Genomic DNA, 27,842 nt, shown 5'->3' with positions numbered 1-27,842 from the left:
AAAGGAGAAGGGTGAACACCCCGCGTGCGCTGAGCCGTCGGTACCTTCTGGCGCGGGTTCCAGCTCAGGAGCAGAGGCATGTTCAAGCAAAACCGCCACCGAAGCGTGGAGCAGCGAGCACAAGCGCTCCAGATCACAAGCGAGAACAGATTCCTGTGAGAAGTGCGAGCAGAAAGATCTGCTGGTGGTGAATTCAAGGCATTTCCTCAGGCTCTGTTCGTGGGAAGGCAGCAGCACAGGCAGGGCTCGGCGCAGAGCCGTTGTGCTTCCAAAGCCAGGCATTTCCTGACTTGGGGCGGGAAGCTCGGGTTTGAATAGCTACAGGCCCACTAACGCTCTGTCTCCGTGTATTTGAAAACAAATAGAAATGAAAGAGAGGAATATAAAGAGAGACAAGACCCTATCTACAAATCCATACTCCGTGTTTTGCTTTTCATTGGAAGTTCAACATCTACTGATCAGGAAACAGTGCTGTGCGAGAAAATAATAGGAGTTTTTGTACAGCAGCCATACAGACATCCCTCCCCTTCCAGCCAGCGTTAAGTTGCACATCCACAAGACAAGAGAAGAGAACTGAGCCACTGCAGTGAAACACAGAGACGAAATAAGCCACATATCGTATCCTGCTACATATGAAGCATTCAACGCTGAGACAAAGTTTTTATCTTCTGTATAAGCACATCCAAATACCAGCCAAGTTTCATATATCCATAACCTGTCTCAACCAGAAAGAGGAGTGGGAGAGGGAATAAAACCTCTTTACTGCTAATTTCACTGATGTAAGTGTTTTTAGCCCCATCTAGTTAGTACAAGCACTGATCATCCAGACCTTCTGTACATCTAAATCTATAGCAGTCTGCTGCATCACACACTGATGGCAACACGCCAGAAGTATTCACTATTAAAAATGCATCTCTCTCATAAAAAGAGAAAAGACCAACTCAGAGAGATTCAATTTACGCAGTCACACAATCGATTTGTTGACTTTGTTTACACTAGAGATATTTAGAAACTGGAACAGAAGAATTCGTCTCCATCAGCTGACTTTGTCCTGAGGGAATACCAACTATCTTCAATTTTACTGAAACAAGGATTTGCAGCCAAGAGAAATACTATCATAAATGAAAAGAATAACAGATGAATTGCTTAGTATGTCTCTAACCCACCTGCACTTAGTGTACTTCTTAAAATACAGTTTATAAAACACTAAGTCAAGTTCTCAGCAGGCACTAATAAGCATCTGCCACCAACTCTGATTCACTCTGCTGCAAGTTTGTGCTGACATGAAACAAGCCCAGTAGCAAGGAAGCTAGAACTGGAAGGGCTGGCAAAGACAGATCCAGTGGAGGCTGCTTTTGGAACTTCAAGCCGACAGTCACCCCTGGCAGCCTCTGCTTTCATGTGTCTGCTCTTCTCTACAGGTTCACGAGTGTAGCCGAGACCTACAGCAAGACGTAGGAAAAAGCCAAGAAAACCTTTATGGATTGCACATAATAAAGTTCTGTTTTCAAGAAACACAGTCCATCCCCTACTTCTCTGGCCTATAATTTTTTTTCCAGGTGACTGTTCAGGACCAAAATAGGTTTCTTTCTAAAGAACTACTACAGAGCAATGTACTTATTTTACTCCGATATTCAACCTCATGCCATATTTTGGGGACATTGTATATTCCTGATGAAGACAGAGCTGAAGACCACCGCTATACCAGCCTAAATGCAAAGAGATTTTTAGAGAGGCAAGATAAAAAAATATTTTTATTTTTTTAAATCTTACTTGAGGTCAACCCAGGAATTACTTGCACTATTTAGTCTCGGGGCAGTCGCTGGGCAGAAAAGTCTACACCAGTTGCAAAGCTTATGCTTAGAGAACCCACCATGTTACCTAATTTGCTTCTGGAAACTTGTGGATCACCTAACACATTCTGCATGCTACACGCACACAGGATGCTCTTTGCCAAGTATCCAAATTTAAATAGGCAGGATACCGATAGAAGGAGGATCTAGTTGCTTAACAGGGAAGAATGTGTAAGAGGTACAAGATTGTCTGGATGCCTGAGCAGACAACAGATGCCTTTTTTTATACTTGCATGCTAGCACTCCACCATGGTATATCAAAGACCTTAATAGATGGCAATGACAGCACGGTGCAAGGCTCTTGCACTCAGTATTTTGTTCCTGCACTTAGGCCAGTCAAACTTATGCGTTTCCACCTTTCAGATACAGCTCACATACACCCTGCTTGAATAATTTCACAGCCTGAGGAAGTGTCAGGACAGAAAAGCACAACTGTGAGAAGGATCCTTATGTTCTCTGAATATGTAGAATAGTAAGTCTCAATTCACCTAGCAGCTATGTACTTTGAGCATACACAAGTATTCTTGGGTTTGTTTTCAAGTTCAGGAGGTAGTTCCCAGTGAAAGATTTAGCAAATTACAGCTTGCTTGCAGTAGTAATTCAACTTAAAACTTTCCAACTGTTTTATCCCAAGTTTTTCAAAAGTATGAAAGCAGAAATTAAGATATGAATAGCAGATTTACTCCTGAAACTGCATTTTGAACTTAATTTGGCACTTCATTTTCTAGAGATTTATTAAAGATGATGATGTGTTTTGCCTTTTTTTTTTTTTTTTTTAAGATCTCCATTGTTTTTAATGCATAGCCTATTTTTAAAAGAGCTTGTCAGAGAAGATAAGATGGTCACGTGGACCTCCCAAACAATTAATGCATTCTTTGCATTCATTTCCTTAAAAAATAAAAATAAATAAAAATAAAAAGCTACAGTTGGACAGCTCACTGAAGCATTTTGCCCATTTATGGCCACTCTTCAAATGCAGATCAGAAGCTAGGGAATTTCATTTCAGCAGATTTAAGGTGCAAGTGCTAAGACAACCATGTGCTCCATGTTTAAGGAAGCAGCAGAATTTTTTCGTTCTGTAATTTTAGACAGAAACTGTCAAGACTTTTATTTAAAGAGATGAACTAACATATTGATTGACTATGAAGCTAACAAGAGATCAAAGTTTACAGACTCCTTCCTGCATGACATACTACAATGACTCCTAGAGTGAGTATGAGCCCACATCTGGTTGAAGACCACCTGCATCTGACTTCCAGGGATTCGACGTGACCTTTGTAACTTATTTTCTGATAGACGACACCTTGTGTCACTGAAAGAAAAAAAGGCTAGTGTTTAGTAACTCATCTTGACTCTGGGAAAAATTAGGAGAGCTGGCAGGTGCCTAAATATCTAGTCAAGGACATAGTCAGGTACTGCAGTAACACGAACAAATCCCCTTACTGATGTTAAAAATTCCTTAATGACACAAAACCAATGAATTAGTTTTTTTCCCCACTTGATGTTTTCCCAGCTAGTCTTGACTGCAGTCCTAGGAGGTTTCAGACTACAACCCTTTCTTGAAAAGGGCTCTCCTTATAGAAAGGTGTACATAGAAAACAGTGTCAAGCAGCAGGTGACACTGCAGCACAGATATAGAATAAGAAGTTACTGTTGATTCAAGGCTCCTTTGCTAGAAAGATCATTCACTCAGAAACCGTGAAAGACAGATGCACACTGTTTATCAGCCAGTGTGCACCTGGTAGAAAAAAAAAAAAAAAAACAACACACATGGACTGGAACCTAACAGCCTTTCAACAGTTTCTCTACTCTTGCCAAGTAAAGTTCATTAGTTTCTAGTAGTTTAAAAATGCCCACCTGTGCAAGTCCCAGCTTGCCTGGTAATCTCACAGTTTACAAGAGTACTATATTATTAGTTACTATATTATCTCACCTCAGTATCAACCGCCTAAGCAACCAGTAGCACAATTAACTTTTCCCAGATAAGAAAACAGCAAACGTCCCTAGCTTAAACACAGCAAAAGGGGCTCCAGAAGCCCTACTGACCCGGAGGCCAAATTCCCAATTGTTTGGAGACCAGGTGCCTGGCAGAGCAGGAAGCTTTCACCCAACCTGGCTTCCTCCAGCACCACTGTCTTGGATCACTGCCTTGCCTGGGGGAGGCAGAGACGCAGGGAGCACCGGGCCTGAAGACACAGCTAACGCCACAAAACGCCAAGTGCTGCTCTCACTGGGAGTCACGAGTGTAATCTTGTCCATCTCTAGCTGTTACAATGCTACGATTTCATCAGCTGCTTATATTAGCTGTGAAAATAGTTCAACACAGTTAGATAAGGCGTTCAAAATTAAATCCATCCAGACAGTCAAATGGATAAGTAGCTCAGATTTAATAGCTGCAAGTGCTTGTTTTATATTTTCCACGTGGAGGAATTCCAAAATAGCTATGGAGTTACCATTAATAATAAAAAAAAAGCCCAGTTCACCAGGCTCAGGGGTAATAGAAAAGAAGATGCTTTCCCAGAAAGCTCCGAGACAAGTCGATGAAGTGAAGAGACAGTAAGGCAAGACTCTCGCTCCAATAGTGATACACATGCTGAATAATCTAAGGGGGTAAAGACCCAGGAGACCGTTTGCATATATAGCCAAAAAGCTTGTGAGAAAGCATTTTGCTTTAGTTTATAAACCGTGTTCAGTAAAACTATCAGGAAAGAGACAGCATAAAGGCAGTCCCTGGGTAAGGAAGAAAACACAACAGGTGATCACTACAGAGAATAAAGACAGATGGAAAGGAGCTGCGGCAGGGCGGGGGGGTTCTGTCTGTAGGCAAACATTTGCATATACCTCAGATAAAGTAGCATTTGTAGTGCTTCACTAATTGCTGCTGATAATTAAAGCACACCAAAGCCCATGCTGCTTTACCTCCTGTGACAGCATCTTCGTCTTCCTAGTGTTGCTAGCACATCTTACTTTGATACCTATGTATTACGGTATATTCCCTGCATGTACAGGAGAAGAGCAGCAGAGCCCCAATGTCTCGGGCTTGGCAAAAGCATACTTAGATATAACGTGGCAATTTCTGTACCGTGGCTGTTTCTAGCCTAAAATCTGAACACCCATTTCTGGGCTGGCATGGGGAGGAATGAGAAGAGAAGAGTGCTGTTGCCACTGACCCAACAGCACTCTCAGGACATTAAATAAGTTATTTTAAAGGATAACATGAAACCATTCGCTTCAGAATACCACAGGAGTTTCTTAAATCATTTCAGCTACGATATTACTGCTCGTGCTCAGCTGTAATCAAAGCAAGACCAGGCTTCAAGTAACTTTAAGTTTAAGAACTAGGTGTGTGAGTTCTTCTAAAAAGACATTTTTCTCTGGATGGATGCATTTAAAACCCCTTTTATCCAGTTTCATCGTTCAGCAGCTGAAACTAATTATTTTTTTCTTAAGATGGTCTAGATTATGAAATACTTCTTTCTGCAACTGAAAGTCATTTTGCTGATGAGAGTTAGCAGTGAACATGAGACTATTAACAGGAATAGGAATAGCTTATTGCTCCCCTGAGAAGTGAACTTCATTCCTCCCCCTTCCCCTCATCTCCCCTCCCTCCCCCGGGGGAGCTTCCCCTATCTGGGAATTATCTACATTGGAATTTATTCTTGCTCATGTCTGGATGTCCTGTTCTCACTGAAGCCAAGGCTGAAATTTGTTTTGTAAAGCCAGCAAGGAGACATGACAGTTGTCTCAGCAAGAGTGAGAGCATCTCATAACATATCTGTTCTGTGCTACCCACCAGCATATCTAGGAAGACGAGCTACATCTTACTCATCAAGGTTCAGTCTCTTGTGTAGTGGGATCTGCATGCATGCCTTCTGCATTCCAGCTGGGACGTCTGTAAGGGCTTCCAAAACAATTCCATACATTTCTATACAGTAGACACGGATGTACTTCAGAGAGGAACAAGAGAAATCTCCACTACAAAGCTTATACCAAATATGAAAGAAATAGGCAACACTAGTTAGATTTATTATTCCCTAGGGAGTTTTGAAATCACATTTGGCATAGTCACAGGTGCTGTACTGTTTGTGAATTCTCAGGGAGCCGAAGTTAGACTAGTATACAAGTTGACATATTTCTGTGGTTTTGCTCTCAGAAAAATTAACATCTTGCATAAACTAGGTAACTTCAAAAGAGTTTTACAATGAAGCAGGAGTAACAGATTCACAGCTTATCAAGAGGGTTTTATTAGAATGAAAAAAGTTCAGAAATGCACATGGACAGCCAGCCAGCAAAAATATGAAAAAAAAAAGTAGAATTTGTTTCAGAAGCTCAATTAAATTCACAGACCAAGATGGAGCTTAGTTCATAGGAATTTGCATATGTTATATAAACAGAAGTAACTAAAGCTGAATATACTAACATCTTTGTATCTTCAGATGAACAGAAATCAAGCTGACCCAAGCAGGATATTTTTTTTCCTCTAAATGAGGAGTCCACTATAAAAGGTTTATGGTGTATATTAATGTAATGAAAAAAAAAATAAGTAAAAACAACAGAAAAACATAAGAACAGTTATTTGCTTCCAAATCCAGTACTTGGTATGTAAGTCATTTCAAAGTGGTATGTGAGAGCAGCCTTCTGCAGAGTTGCAACCTGCCAAGCTGAAGCTTCTCTACATAGACAGCTCAACCTAATTCCTTGTAAAGAGATTTTTTTTATAGCCTATTTCCCTTCGTGGCAACACTGGGAATGACTAGCTCAGACTCGGATGCTCAACTTTATATCGCCCTAAAACTACTGCAGCCCTTGTGAAGAGTCTATGAGGTGATGTAAAAGGAGCTTCTATACCCCTACTACCTTAGACAGATAACCTGTATTTCATGCTGTGCAGAGCAGAGAGTTCATTTTTCTTTCTTTAATCTACAATCTTAAACATGCTTTCTTTCCCCAAGCAGTGAATACATATAAGAGGACCTATTTTACTCCAAGAGTCTTATGCTTATCACAGTCCCTGTTTGGCCTACGTGACTGCTTCAAAGATGCATTGCATATAAACAGCTATTCAAAATCACTCACCAGCATGTAATATTTGAGAAAATATCACTTTCCCCTGGTAGCTGCTTCATACTGTTAGGCTAATTTGTTTAGATGATGCCTGCACTGAGGCTGACTATAGTGGATAGGGGTTCCAGAAGAACACAGCATTGCTGCAAGCAAATTGGGAGGCTCGGTAGCATTTTCATATATATGGTAAAAAATACTACCACATAGCAGATTTAAAACTTGTGCCTTTTTTTTTTGTACTACGATGACAAGAGGAAGGTACTTCGAGCACCCATTAGAAGTTAGTCCATGTTAAGGATATACTGAAGTAAGAGCTTACAAAAAAGCGTTACCTACCAATTCAGCTAATTACAGGAATGCAGAACAAAGTCTGTTAATAGTTGCTGGATTGACAGGTCTGAAGTTTTTAGGTATAACTGCAGACCAAAGAATTATAGTCTTTCAAGTAAAAAATTCTCAAAAGCATCAAGGCTGAGTGCTTTTCAGTTCTAGAAATCAGTTGCTGGTTTAAGTGGATAAATAGGTAAGTAGGAGGCTAATTTTAAGGCAGAACTTCAAAAGAGACACATTAGGTAATAACAGACATATGTCATGTAATAATATCCTGGTGTAATACTGAGTGTTTTTAAGTGGCATGAAGGTGCAATACAGGATGTAAGAGACACAAGGCTTATTTCCAATGGCAAATATCTGATTACTGGAAGAGTCAGATACTGGTAAAGAACAATAGGCAGCACCAGCATTTCGTTTGTTTGTTTTCTTGTACCTAATCAATATAGGTAGGAAATGATGATCAAAGTGAGGTGATGCAGCTCTAATAAATGTTGACTGTAACAAGTATTTTACTAGAAACAAAGGGTCATCTTGCAGGAAAGTTTTTTTCCCCAAGAGTCCTGTGTTGTAAACATATAGCTACACCAATTGTCTGCTGTGGATTCCCAAGCAGTTAAAAATTGCTTATGAGACACAAGCTTCACTAATAGCCTCACCTTGATAAAACCTAAGGGATGCACACTTGCCACACAGAAATTAGGATTCCCCCCAGCCTTTAAATTACATCTTCTTTCATAATCAGGAAATTTACAGTAAAGGAGTTGTCACTCTAAGAAAAAGATATTTGTATAATTTTACCCATTTTATGAAATATTCTACTGTTTAATCCAGCAAGCAAAAAGCCATACGGATATTTGGGAGAATACTTATGTACTACACAAGGATTTAAAAAATATTTTTCGTTTGTTTTCTTTACAGCCTTATTTTCTCTATGCGCCAGCTTCAGAACGTAGAAGATTCTTTATATGGGAAAAGAAAGCTGTGGACAAGAGAGGAAAATACCTAATGGAGGAAGTAATCACCTACTGCTTTTTAATTATATTCCTTGAGATTTGTTTTTTCATGGTTTTGATTTACCATGCTTTCCAGGGGGAATAAAAAGGACCTGCACCTATAGGAGCTGTCAAATCCCAAGACCTGATATGCTCATAAACAAAGTAAATGGTAGTTAAACTTTTACAAATCACTTGTTATGTTAAAATGTACAAGAATACATCACTTTGGATTCTGCAGTTCTCAAATGAGCCCAACTGGAAGCTGAAATCATGATTCATGCAGCTAACAGCTCAGTAGTATTGGCATAAGCAGTAGAAACACGTAATTACTGACAAAGTACTGGCCCTCTCAAAACAAGCGGAGTTTTGCCTTCAGAGCAAGACCTTCTATTTCAAAGCTTGAAATTAGCGTTGGGGAAGAGATGAAAGAGCCAGGAACACCAGCTGCTGAAAGCGCGCACGCACACACATACAGCCCCTTGCTGTCACCCTTGGAACTTCCAGGCATCTATCAAAACCTCAGTGGACAAAAACTGTGTGTGTGTCTTACACCGTGATTCCAGGCAGCACAATCAGAAAGCCTCCAATTGACAGAAAGAATGACATGGGTAGTGACAAGAGGACAGATGAAACCCCTGCCAGGTGGGAACCTGCCTCTGCTGTTGGTCCTAAACGTGCGGCCAACAAGGAGGAGATCTACCTGGAAGCTGAGATACTGAAGAGCTCCCCCAGTAATTTCTCAAGATATCACGCCAAAAATGTTCGTCATTATAGTTGCATACAAATTAGACTGCAGACATTACTGTGTTTTTTACAGGGTTTACTTAGATGCTCACGCCCATATTATGTACGAAAATAATTCCACTTGGTCATTTACAAAAAATCAAAGGTTTGCCAACCCAACTCTACCCAGCCCCTTCACAGGTTTCGTGAGCAGGATTTCTCTGATCACAGATGAAAAAACATGGGCTGTGAAACTCTACCCAGCAGCTACTGTTCAACAACTGGCAAAAATGGAGTTTCAGAGCTATAAAGTCCATAGGTAATTTAAAGTATCTAGTGTCTACTAGACTGAATAGGGGAGGGAGCTGCTCTAATACAAGATGTCCCTTCATCACTTTAAGAACAAAGCTGTATTTATATTATTTGACTGCTTATCTGAACACCACCCTACGTTATCTAGCAAAACACACAGTTCTTTTGTGATAAAACACCCCGCACTGAGTTAACCTTACACTTCCACCAAGCCTTGAACACGTTTACTGAAGCGCATTACAGGCACCACAGGTAGCACAGAAACAGCAGATTTCAGGTTTATGTCCTCAGCCTGGATTTAATCAGCCACTTAACAAAGCCTCTGCATGCCCACAGATCTGAGAAGAGCAATCACTGAGGGGCTAAATGCTTTTAGATGGATGCTGCTTGCATAGTGTATTCATACAAAGCTAATCAAATTATGTGTTGTGTTTAAATACTGTATTTACTCTGATAGCCAAGGGAGGATAGTCAAGATGACATGGGAGGACAAAACAAATGCGATGATAACAGGGACAGCCCTAAAAGAAATGATGGATCCAATGCTTGGCTGAAGTTTGTATTTCCCCTTTCCTGAATAAAAATTGCAGTCTGAATGCAAAGCCTTCGTGTTTTCCCCTGAAGAGAGAATTTTTCTCTACTTTCCCACTTTCCACCACTGCAACCCAGTGCCAGCAGCAATCAGAGCCATATAAGAGGATCTGCAAAGTTAGTAGGCAGGACTGAAAGAAATCCTTCATTCTGCATACAGGGAAAAGGGAGAAGTCTAAAAAATAAAAAAGAGCTCAAGTTTACCTTTCCAAGTAGACACTTTTTGTTGTTCTTCCCTTTCCAAAAAGCCACACTGCAATTTAGGAGCCTACACGCCCCTCTCAGCTAATTAAAAACTGGATGTTGGATGGAGCGTCCATGGCAAGGTGGTTGCAGGGCTCCTCTGTGAGGAGAGGCCAGGGCTGCCCCGTGGAGGACACAGCCTATGTGAGAAAGGGCAAAAAACACTGGACAAGACATGAGTGAGGAAAAAAGGGGCAAGAAGCAGCCCTGTGAACACCCAGGTGAGAGAAAAAGGAGGGGATGAGGTGCTCCAGGTGCTGCAGTGGAGATTCCCCTTCGGACTGTGGAGAGGGGGAGCATGGCGAGGCAGGCTCCCCTGACAGGAGCTCAAGGGCTCCTAGCCTGTCCCGAAGGGCTGCAGCCATGGACAGGCCCCACAGTGGTGCAGGGGCAAAACACGAGGGGGAAGGAGTGGCAGAGAGGAGCCGTTATGGACTGCCAACCACAACCCCCATTCCCCATCCCCTTGCACCACTGGGAGCGGAGGGGAAGGCCAGGAATGAAGAAGTGAGGTCAGGGAGGGGGGAGGTGTTTTAGTTCTTTTTTGCTCTGTTTCTCAACTTCCAAATCGATTTCAATTGGACAAAAAAATGAATTTTCTCCAAGTCTGTTTTGCCTGTGATGGTAACTGGTAAGTGATCTCCCTGTCTTTAGCTCAACCTATGCATTTTTCCATCCCATTTGCTCCCCATTTCCAGTTGCGGGGTAGGTGAGTGGGTGTCCAGCTGCTGTGCTGGGCAAGGTTAACCCACCACAGACACTTACCATTTCCTTACTATCAATATACTGCTAAATATTCTTATTTTTTCTTCAAACGCAGCCTACTTTTACACCTGGATTTAATCACACTGTTATACAGCACAGCATGGATGACCAACACAGTAACAATCTCTGAACTGAACAAACACTGCAGGTCCTACTGTGTGCCTTTGCTGCTAGTGACCAGCTGACAGGCGTATCACCAGTGGGGGACACTTCAAACTTTAAGCAGAAAATTATCTTGTGGCAACCACCAAATGCTGTCTCTACACCTACAACTTAATCCTAGAGCTGTGCTCAGGGAGCACACCAGTGCTTTATTCTTACAGGAGACTTTTGCACCCTAGTCTTTGTGGTTTTACATCAATAGACACATTCAGCTGAGAGACAGCCAGGAACTGGACAGCAGGACTTGATTTTAATATGAGGTCAGCAAGGAAGGGAGCAAGAGACACCCGCTGCACGCAAAGGTGCAGTAAATCAACCTCGCGGCACACACAGTGGGTTTCAGAGCACTTGGCAAGGGAACAGAAGTGTGGCCGAGAGACTACAATGCCCGGCCTTGTTCCTGTTGTTCTGCTCTGTTCTGAGGGCTCACTGAGGACCCTCTGCAAGTGCTTTTAGTTTTAAAAGCAAAACTGAGAAAGCGGTCCTCATTATATTACGAATGGCAGAAAGTGAACTTGTTTAGTACAGCATTCGTTATATTCATGTGCAAGTTCATTTCTTTGGCAGACCTGCCAAACAAGTTCACCACTAAAAGGTTACGGTTAGAATACTGAGCTTGCTAGTCTATCTGCTTGGAGGAAAAAGAACTCACTTTTCTGAGGCATTCAAGGAGTTGAAAAGTGGAAACCTCTGCTCTTTCTAGCAGTAATTACTGTCTCACCCTGTCCCACCAGTGTTTCTGCATTATTGTAAAGATGCAGGCTCTAAGGTGTCTCCTTCCATGTCCAGAAGAGTACTGATAGACTGCTTCCTAGAAGCATTTCTAATAAGCAGGTGTCTGAAAGAAAAGGGGGTCTTCCTCTAAAATTCAACTGCGGGATCAGAGTTTTAAATGCCTGCATAGGTTCATCAGGTCTGATGTATGTTGTAAGATCTCTATTATGTAATCACAAAACCTATGCAATAGAAAAAGAAAGAAAATATTTTTCTTACATAAGAATTATTATAACTTCTGTTAAAACATTTTCTTTATCTTTTCGTTGTTGTTCTTAACCAGAAGCAGCCTAACTATAATGTCAAAACATTTTGGGTGTGTTTTTTTTTTGTTGTTTCTAAGTAAGTCACCTTTTCTCACCTAATCCCTGACAGCTGAAGGAGCTTGTTTGTTCTTTAGAAGAATGAAGGGTTTATGTGTGCTTCAGTCCTACCTGTTTGACTAGGAAGCTAGAGAGGAAATGCTCTTCATTTTACTTGCTAGCAGTGGAGGGGAGGAGCAAAGAAACTTGTTTGCTATAATGTTACATAAAAATGGAGTGCAACTGAAGTTTTTTATACTTTTAAGTTTAAAAGCTTCTCTACTTTCATCTGACTTTTTTTCCCCTTTAAATAAAGCCCAAGCCTTTACCATTTCTTCCAGACTATAAAGAACATATCAAGTCTAATATTTTTCCTCCTTTGTTCCTCCTCTTTGCTCCCAGAACTTGAACCAAAGAGCAAAGTCCATCTTTCCCAAGAGGAGAAGACGGAAGATAAAGCTTTCCCCCCTCTATTTCACCCATCATTAGTATACTTAACTGCTTGCTGACATTTCCTGAAGCAGCCAAATTCAAGACAGCCTACAATAGTTCAAACAAGGTGGGCCAACAGCATCCACTTTGTATCTTTCCTAGTCTCTCTGAAGTCACTCATACTGACACCATTTTCCTATGCATTCAAGGAGCTGGATATGGTTTAGAAGATGCACCCCACAGATTTCAGCAATATGGAAAGGCCTCCATCAAACTTTTTTTTTTTTTTTCTCTCCTTGAAATACAGGATTGAGTCTTTATGTACCAAGCAACTGAAAATATTACAACCATGCAACTTCTACATGAACTTGGAGAACTAAGAGGAAAGCTAAGTGCTTTGCACTGAATTCTGCCTGGAAACACTTCAAAGCAACAGCAAAGCACTTTCAAGGATTTGGTAAGAATTGTGTAAAAGTGATATAAAAGCTCCAATTTTAAAAGCTCCACGTCTCACACAATTCATATTCAAATTTATTTTTAGGCATCAAGTTCTGTTTCTTCTTACTTCAGAAAGTGATATTCCATTCCCTAGTAAAGTCGATTCATATGGCATAGCAGATAAGTAGCGTGAAGAGTGCAATCTAATTTATGTTTCTTTGTTTCATTGTTTTGTTTTTAAATGAAATTACATCATCAGTTCCATCTCGCCTTCTCCATCCTAATAAGCATCCAGAGCCCAAGTCTCCCACTAAATTTGACTTCTCACTGCCATAAGATTGACCACATGTTTGCCATGAGGTGGGGCTTTTCAGGTTTTTTGTTTGCTTGGTTTTTTGAGGGGGAGGGAGAGAGGGGAGGAAGAGAAAGTGAGAGAGTGGCCAGGTAAGGCAGAGACACCCACACAGAGAACTGTCAAGTATGTACTGAAGGCATCTGCTCTGCTCAGCTGGCCAATGCACATAGAAGTGTGCTCTAATCAAACATCAGCTGCAGCTGGCATAACACATCGTTTCTTGTCCAGCAAGTAGCTGAGGACATAGGATAATATGGAAAACTACAAGACTAAAGATACCAAAGAAAAAAAAATTACTGAATCACTTTACATGAAATAAATTCTTATTGTGGATTTTATTTGCATGTTTTTCTTTCACTCTTATTTCTGTTTCATCTCACCAGATGATTTCACATTTGTTTTCTAGGAAATACTGGAGGCCTAACAGAATCTTCTGAGGTATCCAGCAGATTACAATACAACTTTCTTATCTCTTAAAAGCAGAAGGAAGTGGATCAAAACGACGTAGTCCCTAACTCACAAAATTGCCTGAGTATTTGTTTTGCAGCGATCTAGACCTTTCTTACTACCCAATGTTTTACAATTTCACACCAACACTAACACAGTGTTAGTCATTTCAGGCATGGTGAAGATCCCTTTGCTTCACAAGTGCAAGACCTCCTTGCCTACTCCTTCTTAGCCCCACACACATTGCAGTATTTCATTGGTTACATTCGTAGTTCTCTACACTATTAACCCAAATGACTCAAAATGCTGATAAAGCACATAGACACTACACTATTGATCATCATCAATGCCACACCAATTTGCTGTATTCAATATTGACCTGTCCACACTTACACTTAGCAATATGTCATTCAACACCATCTGCTGCTTAAGAATTTGACTGCATTTTCCTGCCTTCAATGCTGCCTCTGAAGGCAAATTAGAGATTTAATATCTGGAGCTTCCCCTCCACTAAAGGCTTACACTGAAGAGCAACAAGATAAAGCCACATCCTCAGCAGGACAGTGGTGAGTCCAACACAACCCTGTTAGCTTGTCTCACAGTGATTGTCCATGGCTTCTACAAGTGAAGACTTCACGTTTTACAGATACACAAGAACTAAACCTCATGTCCTTCCAGTGTTACTCAACCCTTATGCACTCAAACCATTCTTAATTCTGAGTATAGGCAGCTAGTATTTTGTTATTTTGTAAGACAAAGCAAAAACTACTTAAGTTATAGCCAAGTTCATTACAAAAAAAAAAACCCTGATTTTCTATCATATTCAATAAAAAGATGGACTCCAAATAGCACATAAGCCACTGATGTAGTACCATGTTTGGCTAATCAGAGGTCTTCAAATGCAAGATAGCCATATAATACTTTAAAACTGTCTGGGACTCATATTTTTATTAAAGTAAGCTAAAGAACTCATGAAGTAGTTCTGAGACTGTTGATCAAAACACAACTTATCATGCTTTAGACAAGACTATTTATTATGAGTTATATTAAGTTATATATGAGACTGGATTAATAATTTAGTGGAAAGTAAATAAAAGATGGTGAGGAATATTATTACCATACCTTATTCATGTGTAGTAATCTGATGAAGGTGGAACTTGAGTCTTTAGCTGAATCCCACCCTGTCATGCTGTCCTCTTGCCCCCTAGTATCTTCCCAATTTTCACCCAAAATAAGTCTTTCTGACTGAAGAATCTGAATTCACACTACAGGCAGATGAAACAGAGTTAGATAACAAAACACCTCTCACCAAGCCTTGAGGTAGATGCCAACATTTTGTCAGGCACGAGCACCCCAGATTCCATAGACTTGATTTACTAGGCTGCCACTGAAATATAATGGTAACTTGAACATCTCAGTTAAGCACAGGTTTGCGTGCCTTTGGGTGAATAAATTCAGGACTGTGAAACAGCAATAATCCACTAACACTGAGCTCAATTTTTTATCACCTCTGCATAAACCAACCCTAAGGTAGAGCCCCAAACCAGGCAAGAGTCCCTTTGAAGATAAAGACACTCAGTTTATCTTCTTCTGTTGTCTGGCCTTTTTCAGTTTATTAATTAAATAAATAAATAAAATCCCAATCTGGTTTCCACTGAAGTCATTCGGAAGACTCGTTTTCAAATGAGCACCACACCAGAATCAAAGTTACTGAATCTAATCTGTTATCTTGAGTAATACTGAACAGGTGAAAGCTTTTTTTTTTTTTTTCCCCTCATCCTGGTTATTTACTTACAATTCTTTTCCCGGTTATTTCCTATTACCATTGCATCTCTGCTTCATATAAGTTAGGAATTAATTCTTATTTGTAAAAACCTCATTCCTTTTAAAGCAAATTCTTCATACCCCACCAACACCCTTCCCCCTGCGCAAAGTTACGCAATTAAAAAAGTGGGTTAAGGCAACAGAGGTATTTCCTAATATCCACCTATTTAATTATGAGAATTTATGTACTTCAGTTTTGGTTTGTAGCCAGAATTTAGCCTTCTTCTCCAGGACAGATGATAGTCTGCATATATATTTAACATATATATATATATATGTTAAAAAGCTTTCACATCTTCCCCTTACACTACACTATTATCCAGAAGGTTTTTAACCCTGTAGTGTGGCTAAATGATCAACTGCCATTTGAGCTGCTAACGAACCAATGGTACTATTTGTTATCAGCCAAATGATAAACATCAGAGAAGGCAGGGCTTTTCCTACTGCATGCTGCACACCTGACGGTGGCATTTCAAAGGTTTCCAACTTCAATCCCTGGTAGTAAGCACACTCTAATAGGAAGAAGACCACATATCTATACTATAGCAGGTACAACAACCTTCTGCCCTACTGCCTCCACCACCCCCTGATGTACTAGTCATTAAGAGAGAGTTTCTTTCTTAATGAGTAGACCTGAGAAAAAGGAAGCAATATGAGAGGGATCAGTCTCCCTGTTACCACCTCTGGTTCCCTTTCAATCAGAGTTTATGTTTAGCAAGATAAACCCTAGGGAGGCTTGAGCTAAGTTGCATCTAGCAAGCCTGGGAACTTCAGGGAATCCCACCGCAAAGCTCTACTAAGTTGCTACAGGATCGCCTCACGCACATTTAGAGAACAACTTACCACACTTGGACAGGTCTGGGAAAAAACTCTTCCAGACCCTCCCTTATATCTGGGAGTTTACAGCTTCCAAGAAATCCTTGCACAAGTTTTAGACATTAATCAATGTGTGCTTGATGACCCTTGCTTACAGAAAGCAACTAAACGTATTTCAAAATCTCAATCTGAGATATATACTCCCTCTTGTGCAAATGGTGGTTCTGCTAGCTCCAAGTGGTTAACTTTGGGCAATAGCACTGATTATGAGGGGGGGGAAGGAAAAAAAAAAAAAAAAAGACATTTAAGGAGTCTGCTAAAGGTTCCTTCTAACGAATGACCAGCTTCACCAAAACCGTGCCGTGCACTGACAGTGGTCTAGAAAGCATATAAACTTTCAGAAAATACTATAGGTTTCTACACAAGTAATCAGCTTGCAAGCTGGGGGAAAGGCAGAGGCAAGACCTGAAAAGTGATAATACCATCAAATACTCAAGAGTTTGGCAAAAGACAAACCCTTGTCAAATACACGTAGGTCTCCTCCAACTGATTCTGTCAGCCTTTTTTTTTTTCTCTTGGTTTTGCTTTTACCTAAACAGACTTGGGGGAGTAAAAAAAAATATTAGGTTAAAATTGTACGTGAGACTTAGTTTATGTTCACTTGTTGGAAAGATCATCTTTGGAAACTTGACTTCTGACAGCAGAAAAATTTATGAAGGTGATCCATACGAAGTCAGAGAGGGTCATCTGCAAGTGATAACAATGAAGTAACCTGTAGAAGAGAACCCGTTTGGTGGAAATTGCATGGCGTTGTGAAAACAACACCTGAACATCTTCCAGTGCCATCACCTGGCAAACAAAGTATTGCTTCAAGTCCCATGAAACTCAGCTACAATATATCTGTTGATTCTTTGCCCCCAAATGCCATTGCTGAAGTATTTCATTAAATGTAACATCACCTGTACTAACTTCAACAGATTTTTGCCCCCTTTTTTTCTTGTCCCGCACCTATATAACTGAAAGATATTGTCAATTCAATTACTACAGCTATGAAGACAGCTCAATTGAAAAGGAGATATACATGTATAGCAATGAAAAACCTTAGTTTTAAATATGGAAAATTATTTTGGAGTTAAAACTCTATAAGATTTAGACATTTCACATGTCAGGAATTCTGTAAATATTATGGCATTAGTCAAAAGACACTTTTAGGAAGTTCTGCAAAAATTAATAATAGATTTTGTTCTCAGTGACAGAAGTAAGAATAGTAGCTAGCATTTTTCTAGTTCTTTGGGGAAAATTGTACAAGCAGCAGTAAGAGCTGTTCTCTGACAAGAGCCCACTCTGCTGCTCAGCAGGCCGAAGTTGTTTTTTACAACTCCTATTTAAAATGACCAGTAAAACAGGTTAAGAATACACCCAATCAACCATACCTCCTACAACAGAAAATTCCTTTACTGTAGTCTCAAAAGCCAACTATTATACCATTAACTATTTCAAAAGATGTCATGACTTGTTCCCAACCAACAGCTCTGCTACAACAGCATTGCTGCTACTGATACAGCAGCAGCTATGACACTACCTGGCAGCACATAACCACCTACCTGGACTTTGTTCTTGAACATGATAACGAGTAAGGGAAAAACTATCTTGCAGCACTATAAATTATTATTGCTACATCAGTGATTTGGTCTGGCTGTCTCTCCAAAACCATCAGCATAAAAAGAAGAGGTCTTGTGCACCAGGTAGACATGATGATAAAGGTATTTAACAGTGTCTTCAATTACAAAAATACAAACTAGCTGAATGCACCCCAAATGAAAAGGGGTTTTCAGAGACAAGACAAGTTTATTCTTGCAGGTGTACCATCTGTTCTCATTGACAGGACTCAGGCTAACACTTTACCTAAATCTTAGCATTTGGAACAATAAAGTCAGAGCAATATGTCACCATTCAGTGGATCCTTTCAAAATCCATTGGTATGAACCACAGATGCACCTAAGTACCTGAAACGAAGCATGCAACCATTTAAAGGTAAGTAGTTTATGGAATAAGTGATGAAGGAAATGTTTGAGCCTCTCAAGAGACCCCATTAAAAAGTTTTATTAGAAAGTATACTGGATGAGAAGTTTTGTTGTATATAAATTCCTAACAAAGAACTCCCTCTCTAACCCTGCCTCTGAATCAAAATGTATTACCAAAGAGGCTCATAATCTTAATGGAAGGAAGGCTTACATTTTTTTGAGTGCCTCAATGATCAAAGAGAAATCAGAGCATACATCTTCAGTGCAGTTATCAGGCAACTGACATCTTTGCAGCTGATGACCAGCCAGGTTAGCCTACCAAAGTAAAGCCCCACAATGTTCTTACACATGCTGTTTCTGCACAACACATCCCATGGCTGGTTATGCCGACATGCTTTAATTCTAGCTGAGGGTGGGAGGGAGATGCTGAATGGCTGCTATATTACTACTTTGAGTTAAGAACAGATATTGCAAAGTTACTGTATAGCTGCCAGCACTTGAACACTTCTCCCTGTATCTTTCCTGCAAAGCAGACAGGTTTGAACAAGAGCTGGAATGTGTCTTGTGCTCTGACCTGTGCCTGTCTCAGGGCTGGTCTGAAGGCTTTCCACACCACTGGTGCAGTCTAATGAAAGACAGCATGGGTTTAGCGGAGATGTGCTGAAAGGTGGCATTGAATTAGTTTACTAGGTCTGAGGATCCTAGGTACCCAACCATGCGCATTCAACAACAGGGCTGCCATTCACCAGGTCTCTTCCAGAGAAAACTATTATGCACAGAGTAGGAAATAAGGGAAGTACACTCTCCTATCTTTAAGAAGATCTGGAAGTCTCATCCATCTTTCAATTTCATATAGCATCAAAATGACAACAGCAATGTACCTAAGAAAGTTTTACCTCCTTCAATGTAACAAACTAGGTTGCTCTAACTAAAAACAGAGTAGATATTATCCTGTTCTTTCCTTAAATATCTTAGCTTCTCAACTGATTTTTGTCTTATAAAGTCAAAAGGATCTTTGCCTGAAGTTTAATTAAAACTATTTGCCTTAGAAAGTTGTTTTGCTGTTTGTAAAACATGATTTGTAGTCAAACAACCTGGGGAGGACTACAAGAGGGAAAAAAGTATTCTGTGCTTTAGTTCCCCTTACTAGGAAGAAACAGAAGAGATATATCCTGTATCTTTCTTTTCCTTAAAACCTACACATGCTCCATATCAGAAGCTAGCCTCACTGAAAACTAGAAAAGCTAGATCTGACTACAGAAAAGAAATATATCACCCATTTTTACTGCCAGTCATTCAACAGGGGAATTCAAATTCATAGTGTTGGGATTTATCAGTCAGATGTTCCCTACATGTAACTCCCTTTGGGGTGGGGAGAGGAAAAACACATCTTTTAAAGATTACATTTTGCATGTGCAGTGTAACTCAATACCACACACAGAGTGAACAGAATGATGCACAACAGCCTGAAACCACCGTTTCACCAACAAAAATTCCCTTCCAGGTCCAGAACACTGCCAACATTTTGGGGTTTTGTTACACAACTGCAAGAACCATTGCAGCTCCCACTGTTTGCAGATTTTCTCTGCTAACAATTGTTAAAGACTGTTTTTCCTACTGTGTTATGGAACAATGGGAAAGATAAATGTACCCAAGAGCAATATTTGAGTCCAAGATTATTGATATCAAGTGCTGGTGTTTGGCATGAGATAAACTAAGTTCTGCTACATGATGGACCCCTCTGCCAAAACCCTAACCTCATTTTCCATAGGGGAAAAAAAACAAAACCAAACCTCTGTGCAAGTAAAAACACTGTTAGGAAAGTTATCCGCTTTAAAAGGTACAGCTAGTCCCACTATTTCTTAGGCATTGACAGTAAAATCTATGCAGCTAAGCCCAGGCATGTTTGATCTGCTGTTCAGAATGGAGAACCATAAAGACTTTGGCTTTGCACATAACGTGTCTCTTCCAGGACGGAGCTGTAACACCGACAGTCACTAGTGTGCCTTGGCCCACTTTCTTTTTAATCAAGGATGTTTGTTTATTCAGCCATTACAAACTGGGTGAAAGTAGGGTTTTGCTTTGGTACACTTCGATCACTGTCAGCTCTCCCCTGGGAATCATTGTTCATGACGGCATAATTTGCTTATCTTAGTACTTCAGTATTTTCTCCTATTTGTACCGAACATCCTTTATATCAAAAGGTACACATACCACTGTTATTTGAAGCACTTCAAAGCTTTGCTTTTTAAAAGCAACTGCTAAGCAGATACCCAGCTGCAGCTTACCCCCATAAGCAGCAGCTTCAGGCACCTCTTTCATACAGTGCTGGAAGTGTCCCGTGAGCTCTGCACTCCCAGACTCAGATGGGTGAGACGGACAGGATGCACCTTAGGGCAGCAGTGGCATCAGGATGTTGCAGCAGAAGAGGATGCAGGATTGGAGCTGTGTTTTAGGAGGATGCTCAGTGGTAAGGTGGGAGATGAGGATGGCAGGAATGAATTAACCATTGTTCTACATAAGTGATATATAGGTGTATATATATGTAACTGCTGCATTAATGATAAAGGCAAATGTCTGAGGAGTGATATTTAGTAATAAATACAAGGAGCTTCTCAAAAGCCAATGCAAAGCATGAGGTGCACAAGTGCAGAATGTGTTTCAACTAAGGTAAGCAAAGGGTTATCATTTTTGATAAATGAAGTAGCATAATCAGAGGTTGAAACTCTTCACTTTAAACCATTCTGTAAAACTTAGGTATTACAAGAGCCAAATTACATCTAAAGCATTTACTTGTATGTGACTACATGCAAATCCAGTGCTTTGGTAAACTTCAGCAATAAAAAGAGAACATGCGGAAGTTTGGCACAATATGCACATTGCTTAAGGCACTCTGAACAATACAAAGGAACAGACAAAATTATTTGAAATGGAAGCACTTGAAAAAAAAAATTATCTCCTGCCTTACTAGACGTACAATCCTTGTGAGTCAATTGAAAGACACCATGAGTTGATTCAGGATTATAAAAAAGGAGGAAATAGGACTTGTTCTTCGTAAAGCCTTATATTATAACTTCAAGTCTGTAGAAGTGACATAGAAGTGACATGAAAAGATTACCCTTTAAACGCATTGCTGCTGAGACATAAGAGACTTGTTTCCAGACTGGTTCAACCCTTCCTGCATTAATAATCCTTCTCTATCCCTTAGCAACTCTAGCATTGTTCTAACGCACATAGTACAAGTACCTTACAGCAAATTTTGCTGCAGAACCTCTTAAACCTTATGCCTGTGAATGGAATTAAGAGGAAATTCACATTTCTTTAAGTGGAAATTGCTGGAAGAATGTAAGTTGTTCATCAGCAAGGTCAATGGAACAGACAGAGCTTAGGTTAAAATACCCACTCCTTAGAAATGTGGTGACTGTAATTGTGGTGTATCCAATTGCACATAGCAGAAGCACATGTCAAGTGTGTCTGTCTGTGCAGACATTGCGTGGAGTGGCATGAGGCACTTTTGCTGTTCAGAGAGATCAATTCGAGAAACAAGCAACAGGGAAAGTCATGTCATTTATAAGTGTAGCAAAGAAAAGGAGGCAAAGATGTCTATCTTGTAAGTGATATGCTACATATTTTATTGAATTCTCCTCAGTCTCCATTACAACTCCATTTTCCCTATCCACATCTGCAGCTCATAACCAATTGTAGCTTACATCAATATTTGCATAACAGACTCATAAGCCTCAGCTTGAATTCAATATTTGACCTTGTTACTCCCGCAGCACACTGAGCCTCACTTCTCTACATGCTTTGATAAACCAAAGAAGTCATAGTACCAAGACACCACAGCAGAAATTCCCTTAAAAACATCATAAATACCAGCTGCGTACCAAAATTATTAGAGAGCAATTTAGTTGAAAAAACTCTGGAGATCTCATGAATAATTTGCATTTGCTGTAATTTCATGATTTGTGATGCACACATTCCCATTTGCGGGCTATGAAAAACATGCATCAGGGAACCAACATTGAACAGGAGAGCATCAGCACAGGCAGCAACCAAATCCCACAGATGTACCCAAAGACATTTTGTGACTCTATAGTTTGAGACTTCTTTTTAGTCTGGCAAAGAAGCGATTTCATTAGTAATATTAAACTGCAGTGTGATATTTCACACATTCTGGCAGAAAAAGATTACCATGTTTTTAATCATGACACTTTCAAATCAGCAGGCAATTTGACAGCCCTATTGTGGAAACATTTCCTGATACTATTAGTAAAATAATTCTGGCTCTGAAATTCAGACTCTAGGTTTTTCTCATTAACTAACTACAAAGGCAGTGAAACCCAAGACTCAAATAAGCGCTCAATCATTAATCAAAAGAAGCATTGGCAAACTCCTTATCTGAGACAAAAAATCACCCAAGTAATTTACAGCACAGAACTTTTGTCATATTCCTGCATAATACAGGAAATAAGGTACAACTTGTATAAATGGGTACAAACACTTTCTTCAAGTAAAATGGATTAACTGTTCCTGAAGATGTTTTGCTAAGCAAACATTGTTTCACAAATATTCTATTTCGCATTAATAAGAGGAACATTTTCTTAATGTCCTAATTCATGCACAAAACAAAAAGAAATGAGTCATAGAAACGAATGCTGAAACACCCACATTCATCACAGACCAAGATGGTCCAGCATTACCTATTCAATCGCTGGAGGAGCTCCCCCTTTATCAAGGAACTACTTCTTCATCAGTAAGATTATTTCATTTACACAGTTGTGTAGACTCAGTTGCTGTTAGATGTGACCAGCTTTATTAGTTCCCAACAGTCAATTCCACGTGAAGTTCTCTGCAAGCACTCTGAAACTTTGCTGTGCTGTGATTAATTCAAACACGTGCTCCTCATACTACCAGTCAAGTGGCTACAATTGCCTTTAAGTTCCTCTACAGAAGTTCATTCAGTAACTTGACCTCAGCTTCGGGAACAGAGACAATCTTCAGAAGAAAACTCTTGTACAGAAGACTTTTGTCATTGTTCTGCTGCTCTCTAAAACACAGAAAGAGGATGTGGCAGGTACAGAAGTTTAGATGCCCATGAGGCAGAGCACTGTACAGCTGCAATAACTCCACCTGAATCCTAACACTTTTATTTTATTTTTTAAATCAGGCATGACTGGGAAAACACTATGAATACTATGAGTTTTATTATAAAGAGTTTTCAGTCTTCTCTCTCCAAATGCAATAATAAATTTCTACCAATTTACCTCTTGAGAAGATAACTTTTTTTTTCACAGTTTCATTCTAAGCAAAAACTGCCAAAGTCAAGGCAACCAGAGTGATCTAGGTAAACTAGTCCCTCCAAAACAGTGTTAATGCCTTTGAAGATGCTGTTCACTATCTTTTGGTCACTAATCTCCTGCACCTGTAGTACAAATACCAGCTGATTGAAAGCACCCTCTGGACACACATTTCTTGACTGTCAGCATCACCATCTCTTTCCCTGAATGGGCTGTTGATGAATTTAATGTGGTAAAACACGTTTTTGACAACCATGAAAGACACTGAAGAGAAGGCTGTGCATGTTTTTCATGGTGCATCATTGTGGGTAAATACCCGGCCAAGTGTTTTGCTGATACTTTTAGAATCATTGAATATCCTGAGCTGGAAGAGACCCACAAAGATCATCAAGTCTGACTCCTGGCTCCGCAAAGTACCACTCAAAAAAATCAAACCATGTCTGAGACCAACATCCAAATGCTTATTGAACTCCAGCAGGCTCGGGGCTGTGACCACTGCCCTGGGGAGCCTGTCCCGGTGCCCGACCACCCTCTGGGTGCAGAACCTTTCCCTAACCCCCAGCCTGACCCTCCCCTGTCCCAGCTCCATGCCGTTCCCTCGGGTCCTGTCGCTGTCCCCAGAGAGCAGAGCTCAGCGCCTGCCCCTCCGCTCCCCTCGTGAGGGAGCTGCAGGCCGCCATGAGGCCTCCCCTCAGCCTGCTCTGCTCTGGGCTGGACAAACCGAGGGACCTCAGCTGCTCCTCACACATCTTGCCCTCTAAGCACTTCAGCTTTGTGGCCCTACTTTGGACACTCTGTAATAGTTTTATGTCCTTCTCATATTGTGGCACCTAAAGCCATACAGAGTACTTGAGGTAAAGGCACCAAAATAAAATTGTTTGAAAATACTGTTTGATGCCTTTCAATCTGACACTTTCTTACAATTCCAGTCCAAAACCTCAACCCTGCTCACCTATGCTGTGCATACAAACTCACTCCCAGGTGTCCTGTTGACTCTCATAGTCTTACCCATTTGTTTTCCTCAAACACGAGGCATTAAGCAAAGGATAATCTGCTGCATGTCCCCTTTACAATAAGGGACAACAGTAAGACTGCATCAGATTTGACCCTTTTTCCCCTAGTATCAGAACAATAATCCTCAACTGCCGTGGTTCACCCTATATCACCCCTTATCCTCCCTTCATGTTTGAAGGGCTCTGAACCACGTAAAGCACCTACCTACTCTTGGAGGTCCTGTGCCTGCTCTACAAGAAACCCAGACCAAAGCCCAGGCAGATGCTGGGCAGTGTGGACACTACCCATACCCTCCAGATGGAGCTGGCCAGGCAGGCTCAGAGGGCTCCGATCTGTTTGGTGCTGGAGTCAAGAACCACTTCCCAGAGCAGGTGGCTTTAGCAGGATGGATGGCAAATCAAAGAAGCTCTTCAAGGACAGTATCGTGTCTTTATTTATGCTTGCACAGCACCCACCGCAATGCAGCATTGAGTCTAGCTGTTCAGCTGTGCAAGAGAGACCTCAACTGTTAATGCTATCAGCTTCCCTGTAATTAGATTAAACCTGTCACTCAAGGCTCTACTTCACACAAAACACTACCACATCCAGCAAGGCACATGCTGTTCACAATGTCATTATCCTCTAAGAATGTTAAAACCAGTGACAGATTCACATGCTTTTCAGTATCAATACATTTAATGCTTACTTCTTAGGCAGTTTTGTTTTCCAGGACCAGCAGGACCCCACAGTAGCACACAGAGTTCAATGGGAGTTCATGACATATCTAAGCTCTGCTCCTATCTGAACTCTGAAACGCTGTTTTGATGAACTAATACATCCCATACCACTGATAGGGATATATTATTTCATGAAGGTAGCACTTTGTGAAATACAGGGCACAGTGATAGGATTTTCCAGGTTAATCTCCTATGCATGCCTCAATTTGAAATCCCAGCAATAATGACTGAGAGTACCAGCTCTTTGGATCCAGGAAGGTAACAGACCGATCGATACAATTTAGGGCACTAAGCCTATGTCTCTGCACTAGTGTTTTTTCTTGGCTTCAGCTTTTGTCCTCTCCCAGACTAGAAGAACATCAAAACTAAAGGACCCCATTTCTATTCCCCAGCCTGCTGACTGGGTTTGTGGTCAGCAATAACTTTTGACAACTCTGTTAGATTTACAGAGCATTACAACATCAACAGTTATTGCAGTATTAGGCCTTTTGGACAAGGTACAAGTTTTTGTGGACCTCTGAATTAAGAGAAGGATTTCTATTCTATATTTTCACTTTATAAGCACAGGCAATCTTAAAATATGAGTTTAGACACCTCCTTAACCCAAATATACTTGGGATATGCAACCCACTGCAAAAAGATATCCTCCTTGTCTTTATCTCCTCCATCTTCATAAACCTCTGCAGTACTAGCTCCACAGCACTGGTGTCTCAGTTCTGCCAGATACATCAACGCTACACTCCACACCAAGCCACTCCACACCTAGTAATCTCCGTATTTAGGTAACTTGTAAATCTGAATGTATAAAGAAATATGCATGCTATGACTTCTGCTCTTTTTCGTTTTTTTCTCACCTCACCAAAGCTTTTATGGAATACAAAATGCACCCAAGAATAAAGCATGTCTCACCAACATAGCTATTCTAGTCAAAGTTTTCTACTGAAGGATATTTTTTTTTAATTGCTTTCCAAGGAAACTATTCCAGAATACATTGCAAGCACAAACCACAGAGCAAGCTGTTCTGAAGAACCATTTCTGCCATCATTTCCTAAACGGTTTTACTATGTAGGCAATACCATGGAAGTCTGGTAACAAGCATGAATAGAAAAACAAAGACAAATAGAGAAAAACAAGAAATAATAATCTTATGAGTAGAGCAGAATTCGTATAGGAAAACAGGAGCTCCAATGCAGCAGACCACCTGCTACAAACCATCTCCATGACTTTAGGAAAGGGATTTTATTTATTTATATATTGAAGATTCAGTCCCTTGCTGCAACAGTAATGATTTAGATAGAAAACCATAAGTATAAAAGTACTAATATTTATAACTTATTTTTCACAATAGCTTTTGTAATTAACAATAAATAAATAAATAAAAATAATTTTGCTACTTATTCATAAAAGAAAAAATCAGATGTCATAAAGCAAAAGACTACACAGATAGCCCTAAGAGATGTATTGCACTGAAGCATTATCAACAGTAAATAACTTGGAGGGCAGGAGAAAGAAATAAGGCATTGTACAAGTCAGCTCTGGAGGCATTCTAATAAACTATAAGAAATCTTAAAGTAGGATATTTATATAAATAAAACAGCTACTAAAATCAAGCAATTTATTTGATTTCCTTCATTGTCTTTTACAACTTTATACAACATATACTAAACTATAACATAAAAGAAAATTAAACACAAAAAACCCTTATGTCTACAAAAGCTGTCCTTTTGTATCTACTAATATATCAAAAGGCACTACGAATTTCCATTTGAATAACATGTAAACAGTAAACAGCTAAATTCCTTTTCCTAGAAGTACAGTCATATTAACTTAGTCTAACACACACTCTAATTTTCCTCAGAAATGCTGGCAACTGGTGGAGGTGGAGCCAAGATGGAGGTGGGGCCAAGATTTTACACAGAAAACACCTGATACCACATTCAAAGGCTTAGATATAGTATTTACCACAGGTGATATTTGCTTAAGGTAGTATTTTGAGGATTTAGTTCACTGGTTTTCCATCTTGAATGGAGGATTTTTATTTAACTCTTTTAGAGAGCAAAATTAATTCTGAAAACATGTGATATTTTAGTTCTCTGATCTAGAAACTATAAAATATATAACTATTTTTGTAAGTGGTATTACTTTCAATATTTGGTAGTTATGAACTAACCTGAAAATGATGCTGCTTAAGTTTGTCTGAAAATTTATTTATACAAGACCTACTGCTATATTCCCAAATAGAAGTAGGAGTAACTTTAACATAATAACCAGAATCTGATTTGGATAATCATAAAATAAAATATACTACCACTTTCTAGTTTGAGAATGAAAGTGTAAATCTGAAAAATACTTTGTATGT

General features: G+C 40.0%; 1 protein-coding gene across 7 annotated transcripts in view; it reads right to left on the bottom strand.

The window, feature by feature from the left end:
- Nucleotides 1-27,842, bottom strand: part of TBC1D4 (TBC1 domain family member 4) — a 110,657-nt gene that overhangs the window by 52,771 nt on the left and 30,044 nt on the right. Inside the window, exons 1-2 of one of the 7 annotated variants that reach the window (XM_080576900.1) lie at nt 15,803-15,820; nt 14,912-15,054 (exon numbers count right to left, since the gene is read on the bottom strand). The exons of 2 other annotated variants lie outside the window; for them this stretch is intronic. In XM_080576900.1, the coding sequence (XP_080433026.1) occupies nt 14,912-14,977 (66 nt within the window). In that variant the 5' untranslated portion in view covers nt 14,978-15,054; nt 15,803-15,820. Of the gene's footprint in view, nt 1-44; nt 1,225-5,646; nt 5,668-14,911; nt 15,538-15,802; nt 15,821-27,842 lie in introns of those variants that run through there. 4 more of the 7 variants (XM_080576899.1, XM_080576903.1, XM_080576902.1 and 1 more) reach the window with 4 other exon arrangements.

The sequence above is a fragment of the Anser brachyrhynchus genome (assembly GCF_964034855.1).
Source record: "Anser brachyrhynchus genome assembly, chromosome: 1".
Classification (NCBI taxonomy): domain Eukaryota; kingdom Metazoa; phylum Chordata; class Aves; order Anseriformes; family Anatidae; genus Anser; species Anser brachyrhynchus.
Note: the sequence above shows the minus strand (reverse complement) of the source record. Positions and strands in the feature narration are given on the sequence as shown.